This window comes from Triticum urartu, chromosome 5A (genome assembly GCF_056163025.1).
Source record: "Triticum urartu cultivar PI428250 chromosome 5A, HENAU_Tu73, whole genome shotgun sequence".
Lineage (NCBI taxonomy): Eukaryota > Viridiplantae > Streptophyta > Magnoliopsida > Poales > Poaceae > Triticum > Triticum urartu.
This window is the reverse complement of record NC_141877.1, coordinates 584,002,365-584,011,258: the sequence shown is the minus strand read 5'-3', so window position 1 is coordinate 584,011,258 and position 8,894 is coordinate 584,002,365. Positions and strand designations below refer to the sequence as shown.

Sequence of the window (8,894 nt, the reverse complement as noted above, 5' to 3'; positions counted from 1 at the left end):
GAGCTGCGAATCCCGGGGCTCTAGGGGCAAGTGAATCAACTTAGGGCAGCCTATAGCTGCCGCACACCTTGAAGTGGTCTCTCCCGCGCGTGTGAGGTTTCGGGCCTACAAAAAGCATTCGCTGTTTGTCTTGCGTATCGCAATGCCGGTCGGATCTCCTTTGACGCGAGGTGCGGTGCATCACCCCCTGCGTCGAGGGTATACATGACGTGTTCGTGTGTCAACACACTTTTTGGCGACTCCGCTGGGGACAAACGATCAATCATCAACATCATCCATCATATTTGATCTTCACAAGCCATCTGAAGTGGATGCTGATAACATCATTAAACCCAATCTTGAGGAGTTACCGACTGAGCATCGCCAGGCTCATGAGGAGTATAAGAAGGCGCGTGAAGTGAAGGAGTTGCATGAGTTCCTTGGAAAGTTCAAGAAGGATCATCAAGGCAACATCACTCCCTTGGGAGAAATCAAGTTTCCTCCTCTTCAGGCCGAGCAGGTTAAACCCTCTGTGAGTACTACCTTTTCTCCTGAGCAATGGGTTGAAAGTGAAAGTCATATTGCTGATGGTAATAATATTCTCTATCAAACTTTATTAGAGAATACTACTACTCAGAAAAACATGCCTCAATCATCGGCACCTGTTGGGGAACGTAGCAGAATTTTAAAATTTTCTACGCATCACCAAGATCAATCTATGGAGTCATCTAGCAATGAGGGAGAGGGGAGTGTATCTACATACCCTTGTAGATCGCGAGCGGAACCGTTCAAGAGAATGGGGTTGATGGAGTCGTACTCGTCGTGATCCAAATCACCGATGACCGAGCGCCGAACGGACGGCACCTCCGCGTTCAACACACGTACGGTTGGGGAAGACGTCTCCTCCTTCTTGATCCAACAAGGGGGAAGGAGAGGTTGAGGGAGATCCAGCAGCACGACGGCGTGATGGTGGAAGCAGCGGTGATCTCGGCAAGGCTTCGCCAAGCTCCAACGAGAGGGAGAGGTGTTACGAGGGGAGAGGGAGGCGCCAGGGACTTGGGGTGCGCAACCCTCCCTCCCCCCTCTTTATATAGGGGCCCTGGGGGGGGGGGGCGCCGGCCCCCTAGAAATTGAATCTCAAGGGGGGGGGTGGCCAAGGGGGGACTTGCCCCCCAAGCCAAGTGGGGCGCCCCCACCCCCAGGGTTTCCCAATCCTAGGCGCAAGGGAGGCCCATGGGGGGTGCACTAGCGCACCAGGGGCTGGTTCCCTTCCCACTTCAGTGTTGGGTAACGTAGTAATTTCAAAAAATTTCCTACGCACACGCAAGATCATGGTGATGCACAGCAACGAGAGGGGAGAGTATTGTCTACGTACCCACGCAGACCGACTGCGGAAGCGATCACACAACGTAGAGGAAGTAGTCGTACGTTTTCCCGATCCGACCGATCCAAGCACCGTTACTCCGGCACCTCCGAGTTCTTAGCACACGTACAGCTCGATGACGATCCCCGGGCTCCGATCCAGCAAAGCTTCGGGGAGGAGTTCCGTCAGCACGACGGCGTGGTGATGATCTTGATGTTCTACCGACGCAGGGCTTCGCCTAAGCACTACAACGATATGATCGAGGTGGAATATGGTGGCAGGGGGCACCGCACACGGCTAAGGAACGATCTCAAGGATCAACTTGTGTGTCTAGAGGTGCCCCTGCCTCCGTATATAAAGGAGCCAAGGGGGAGGGGTGCGGCCAGCCCTATGGAGGCGCAGGAGGAGTCCTACTCCTACCGGGAGTAGGACTCCCCCCCAATCCTAGTTGGAATAGGAATCCTCAAGTGGGGAGAGAGAGAAGGGGGGCCGGCCACCTCTCCTAGTCCTAATAGGACTAGGGGAGGGGGGAGGCGCGCAGCCACCTTGGGCTTCCCCATTCACCTTTCCACTAAAGCCCACTAAGGCCCATATGGTCCCCGGGGGGTTCCGGTAACCTCCCGGTACTCCGGTAAAATCCCGATTTCACCCGGAACACTTCCGATATCCAAACATAGGCTTCCAATATATCAATCTTTATGTCTCGACCATTTCGAGACTCCTCGTCATGTCCGTGATCACATCCGGGACTCCGAATAACCTTCGGTACATCAAAATGCATAAACTCATAACAATAGTCATCGTAACGTTAAGCGTGCGGACCCTATGGTTCGAGAACAATGTAGACATGACCGAGACACATCTCCGGTCAATAACCAATAGCGGGACCTGGATGCTCATATTGGCTCCTACATATTCTACGAAGATCTTTATCGGTCAGACCGCATAACAACATACGTTGTTCCCTTTGTCATCGGTATGTTACTTGCCCGAGATTCGATCGTCGGTATCCAATACCTAGTTCAATCTCGTTACCGGCAAGTCTCTTTACTCGTTCCGTAATACATCATCTCACAACTAACATATTAGTTGTAGTGCTTGCAAGGCTTATGTGATGTGCATTACCGAGAGGGCCCAGAGATACCTCTCCGACAATCGGAGTGACAAATCCTAATCTCGAAATACGCCAACCCAACATCTACCTTTGGAGACACCTGTAGTACTCCTTTATAATCACCCAGTTATGTTGTGACGTTTGGTAGCACACAAAGTGTTCCTCCGGCAAACGGGAGTTGCATAATCTCATAGTCATAGGAACATGTATAAGTCATGAAGAAAGCAATAGCAACATACTAAACGATCGGGTGCTAAGCTAATGGAATGGGTCATGTCAATCAGATCATTCAACTAATGATGTGATCCCGTTAATCAAATAACAACTCTTTGTCCATGGTTAGGAAACATAACCATCTTTGATTAACGAGCTAGTCAAGTAGAGGCATACTAGTGACACTCTGTTTGTCTATGTATTCACACATGTATTATGTTTCCGGTTAATACAATTCTAGCATGAATAATAAACATTTATCATGATATAAGGAAATAAATAATAACTTTATTATTGCCTCTAGGGCATATTTCCTTCATTCAGCCCATGTGGCCCTCCGGGATAGGTGGCCCCACCCGGTGGACCCCTGGGACCCTTCCGGTGGTCCGGTACAATACCGGTGACCCCCGAAACTTTCCCGATGGCCGAAACTGGACTTCCTATACACAAATCTTCACCTTCGGACCATTTCGGAACTCCTTGTGATGTCCGGGATCTCATCCAGGACTCCGAACAACTTTCGGGTTACCGCATACTAATATCTCTACAACCCTAGCGTCACTGAACCTTAAGTGTGTAGACCCTACGGGTTCGGGAGACACGCAGACATGACCGAGACGACTCTCCGGTCAATAACCAACAACGGGATCTGGATACCCACGTTGGCTCCCACATGTTCGACGATGATCTCATCGGATGAACCACGATGTCGAGGATTCAATCAATCCCGTACGCAATTCCCTTTGTCTATGGGTACGATACTTGCCCGAGATTCGATCGTCGGTATCCCGATACCTCGTTCAATCTCGTTACTGGCAAGTCTCTTTACTCGTACTGTAATGCATGATCCCGTGATCAACCACTTGATCACGTTGAGCTCATTATGATGATGCATCACCGAGTGGGCCCAGAGATACCTCTCCGTCATACGGAGTGACAAATCCCAGTCTTGATTCGTGCCAACCCAACAGACACTTTCGGAGATACCTGTAGTGCACCTTTATAGCCACCCAGTTACGTTGTGACGTTTGGTACACCCAAAGCATTCCTACGGTATCCGGGAGTTGCACAATCTCATGGTCTAAGGAAATGATACTTGACATTGCAAAAGCTCTAGCAGACGAACTACACGATCTTGTGCTATGCTTAGGATTGGGTCTTGTCCATCACATCATTCTCCTAATGATGTGGTCTTGTTATCAATGACATCTAATGTCCATAGTCAGGAAACCATGACTATCTGTTGATCAACGAGCTAGTCAACTAGAGGCTCACTAGGGACATGTTGTGGTCTATGTATTCACACATGTATTACGATTTCCGGATAACACAATTATAGCATGAGCAATAGACAATTATCATGAACAAGGAAATATAATAATAACCATTTTATTATTGCCTCTAGGGCATATTTCCAACAACACCTCCCATACAACAACAACCCATACAACAACAACCCATACAACAACAATACAATTTGCCATTGAATATATATCATAGGCCAACTAATCAACTTATGGCTCCACCTGCGTCCCCTAGTCCTCTTATGAGTGTACCCAATTCGGCGTTGACGCCGAATCACCTCGTCACACCACCCATAAGCACAAGCATGTTTAGTCTTCCGCCAAATTATGGTTCGATGCCAGTACCACAAATTGCATCACTAGCTAATACTCATGTTGTAGCTATGTCATTGCCACAAGCATCTTCATCTACCCCAGATCCAATTTTAGCCAAACTAAGGGAAGATTTGCGTAAGATGTTTCAACAGTCTTTCGGAACTGAGCCAAAAGTTAAGAACCTCTTCCCATTTCAAGATAAATCAATCTAGTTGGCCAAACTAAATCAATAGATCGGAGAAGAAATACGGAGTTATAACAATCATGCATAAAAGAGTTCAAAGAAAACTCAAATAATATTCATGGATAATCAGATCATAAATACAATTCTTTGGATCCCAACAAACACACCACAAAAAAAGAATTACAACGGATAGAACTCCAGGAACATCAAGGAGAACATTGTATTGAAGAACATTTAGACAGAAGAAGCCATTTAGCTACTAACTATGGATCCATAGGTCTGTGGTAGACTACTCATGCATCATCGGAATGGCAATAAGGTTGATGTAGAGCCCCTCCGTGATTAATCCCCCCCGGGTGGAGTGTCGGCGGAGGCCTCCAGATGGGATCTCACGAGAACATAAACTCGCGGCGGTGGAAAAAGTATTTCATGGCGCTCTGTGATTTGAGAGGAATTTTTGGGTATTTATAGATGAAAAATTAGGTCAAGATGATCTATGAGGGGCCCATAAGCCCATGCCCCCCCCGGGAGCGCCCCCCAAGCTTGTCGCTCCCTCGTGGGCCATCTGGTCTCCCCCGAACCTTCCAGGGTCTCTTCTGGTCTAGAAAAAAATAATCCAAAGATTTTTTCTTCGTTTGGACTCCCTTTGATATTGATTTTCTGAAAAGTCAAAAACAACAACTGACACTAGGCACTAAGTTAATAGGTTAGTCCAAAAAATGATATAAAGTTTTTTGTAAATGAAAATAAAGCATCCAAGATTGATACTATAATAGTATGAAACAATAAAAATTTGTATATACATCGGAGACGTATCAAGTAGTAATTAGATGATGGGTTGCTAGAGTGACAGAAGCTCAAATCCTAGTTTATGCGCTATTCCGTAATGGGCTGATTTGGATCCATATGATTCATACTACGGTTAGATTTATCCTAATTCTTCTTTCATAGTTGCGGATGATTACGAGAGGGGTAATCCTAAGTGGGAGGCTTGTTCAAGTAAGAACAACACCCAAGCATCGGTCCTCCCACATATCAAATTATCAAAATAGCGAACGCGAATCAAATAAATATGATGAAAGTGACTAGATGAATTCCCATGTGTCCTCAAGAATGCTTTGCTTGCTATAAGAGAAAGTTCCGGCCTGTCCTTTGCTATACAAAGGATTGGTTACTTTGCTGCACCTTTGTTACTATTGTTACTTGTCATTTGTTATATCCGATCTAGGTGTCATACCTAATGCATCGGGTCCAATGAAAATCTTTTGTGACAATACTGGTGCAATTGCCTTGGCGAAGGAATCCAAATTTCACAAGAGAACCAAGCACATCAAGAGACGCTTCAATTCCATCCGGGATCTAGTCCAGGTGGGAGACATAGAAATTTGCAAGATACATACGGATGTGAATGTTGCAGACCCGTTGACTAAGCCTCTTCCATGAGCAAAACATGATCAGCACCAAGGCTCCATGGGTGTTAGAATCATTACCGTGTAATCTAGATTATTGACTCTAGTGCAAGTGGGAGACTGAAGGAAATATGCCCTAGAGGCAATAATAAAGTTATTATTTATTTCCTTACATCATGACAAATGTTTATTATTCATGCTAGAATTGTATTAACCGGAAACATAAGACTTGTGTGAATACATAGACAAACAGAGTGTCACTAGTATGCCTCTACTTGACTAGCTCATTGATCAAAGATGGTTATGATTCCTAGCCATTGACATGAGTTTTCATTTGATTAACGGGATCACATCATTAGGAGAATGATGTGATTGACTTGACCCATTCTGTTAGCTTAGCACTCGATCGTTTAGTATGTTGCTATTGCTTTCTTCATGACTTATACATGTTCCTATGACTATGAGATTATGCAACTCCCATTTACCGAAGGAACGCTTTGTGTGCTACCAAACGTCACAACATAACTGGGTGATTATAAAGGTGCTCTACAGGTGTCTCCGAAGGTACTTGTTGGGTTGGCGTATTTTGAGATTAGGATTTGTCACTCTGATTGTCGGAGAGGTATCTCTGGGCCCTCTCGGTAATGCACATCACTTAAGCCTTGCAAGCATTGCAACTAATGAGTTAGTTGCAGGATGATGTATTACAGAACGAGTAAAGAGACTTGCCGGTAACGAGATTGAACTAGGTATTGAGATACCGACGATCGAATCTCGGGCAAGTAACATACCGATGACAAAGGTAACAACGTATGTTGTTATGCGGTCTGACCGATAAAGATCTTTGTAGAATATGTGGGAGCCAATATGAGCATCCAGGTTCCGCTATTGGTTATTGACCGGAGACGTGTCTCGGTCATGTCTACATAGTTCTCGAACCCGTAGGGTCCACACGCTTAAAGTTTCGATGACGGTTATATTATGAGTTTATGAGTTTTGATGTACCGAAGGTTGTTCGGAGTCCCGGATGTGATCACAGACATGATGAGGAGTCTTTAAATGGTCGAGACATGAAGATTGATATATTGGAAGCCTATATTTGGATATCGGAAGTGTTCCGGGTGAAATCGGGATTTTACCGGAGTACCGAGCGGTTACCGGAACCCCCCGGAGGCTTAATGGGCCATAGTGGGCCTTTGTGGAGAAGAGGAGAGGCGGCCAGGGCAGGGCCGCGCGCCCCTCCCCCTTAGTCCGAATAGGACAAGGAGAGGGGGGCGGCGCCCCCCTTTCCTTCCTCTCTCCCTCCTCTTTCCCCCTCCACTCCTAATCCAACAAGGAAAAGGGAGGGAGTCCTACTTCGGGTGGGAGTAGGACTCCTCCTGGCACGCCCCCTCCTGGCTGGCCGCACCTCCCCCTTTGCTCCTTTATATACGGGGGCAGGGGGGCACCCTAGAGACACACAACAATTGATCTATTGATCTTTTAGCCGTGTGCGGTGCCCCCTCCACCATAGTCCACCTCAATAATACTGTAGCGGTGCTTAGGCGAAGCCCTGCGTCGGTAGAACATCATCGTCGTCACCACGCCGTCGTGCTGACGAAACTCTCCCTCAACACTCGGCTGGATCAGAGTTCAAGGGACGTCATCGGGCTGAACGTGTGCTGAACTCGGAGGTGCGGTGCGTTCGGTACTTGATCGGTCAGATCGTGAAGACGTACGACTACATCAACCACGTTGTGCTAACGCTTCCGCTTTTGGTCTACGAGGGTATGTGGAGAACACTCTCCCCTCTCGTTGCTATGCATCACCATGATCTTGCGTGTGCGTAGGATTTTTTTTTGAAATTACTACGTTCCCCAACAGTGGCATCCGAGCCAGGTTTTATGCGTAGATGTCATATGCATGAGTAGAACACAAGTGAGTTGTGGGCGATATAAGTCATACTACTTACCAGCATGTCATACTTTGGTTCGGCGGTATTGTTGGATGAAGCGGCCCGGACCGACATTACGCGTACGCTTATGCGAGACTGGTTCTACCGACGTGCTTTGCACACAGGTGGAGGAGAATAGTTCTGTCAGTGAGCATATACTCAAGATGGAGGAGAATAGTTCTGTCAGTGAGCATATACTCAAGATGTCTGGGTACTGCAATCACTTGATTCAACTGGGAGTTAATCTTCCGTATGATAGCGTCATTGACAGAATTCTTCAATCACTGCGACCAAGCTACAAGAGCTTTGTGATGAACTATAACATGCAAGGGATGGATAAGACAATTCCCGAGCTCTTCGCAATGCTAAAGGCTGCGGAGGTAGAGATCAAGAAGGAGCATCAAGTGTTGATGGTCAATAAGACCACCAGTTTCAAGAAAAAGGGCAAAGGGAAGAAGAAGGGGAACTTCAAGAAGAACAGCAAGCAAGTTGCTGCTCAAGAGAAGAAACCCAAGTCTGGACCTAAGTCTGAGACTGAGTGCTTCTACTGCAAACATACTGGTCACTGGAAGCGAAACTGCCCCAAGTATTTAGCGGATAAGAAGGATGGCAAGGTGAACAAAGGTATATGTGATATACATGTTATTGATGTGTACCTTACTAGAGCTCGCAGTAGCAGCTGGGTATTTGATACTGGTTCTGTTGCTAATATTTGCAACTCAAAACAGGGACTACGGTTTAAGCGAACACTGGCCAAGGACGAGGTGACGATGCGCATGGGAAACGGTTCCAAAGTCGATGTGATCGCCGTCGGCACGCTACCTCTACATGTACCTTCGGGATTAGTATTAGACCTAAATAATTATTATCTGGTGCCAGCGTTGAGCATGAACATTATATCTGGATCTTGTTTGATGCGAGACGGTTATTCATTTAAATCAGAGAATAATGGTTGTTCTATTTATATGAGTAATATCTTTTATGGTCATGCACCCTTGAAGAGTGGTCTATTTTTGATGAATCTCGATAGTAGTGATACACATATTCCTAATGTTGAAGCCAAAAGATGCAGAGTTGATA

General features: G+C 46.5%; 1 protein-coding gene across 1 annotated transcript; it reads left to right on the top strand.

Annotated features, from left to right (window-relative positions):
• Window positions 1-259: 259 nt before the first annotated feature.
• Window positions 260-6,094, top strand: LOC147973067 (uncharacterized; the record flags this gene model as incomplete). Its single annotated transcript, XM_087524232.1, has 2 exons — window positions 260-642; window positions 4,110-6,094. Coding segments are annotated over 2 exons (774 nt in total), but the record flags the coding sequence as incomplete, so codon positions are not given.
• Window positions 6,095-8,894: the final 2,800 nt, after the last annotated feature.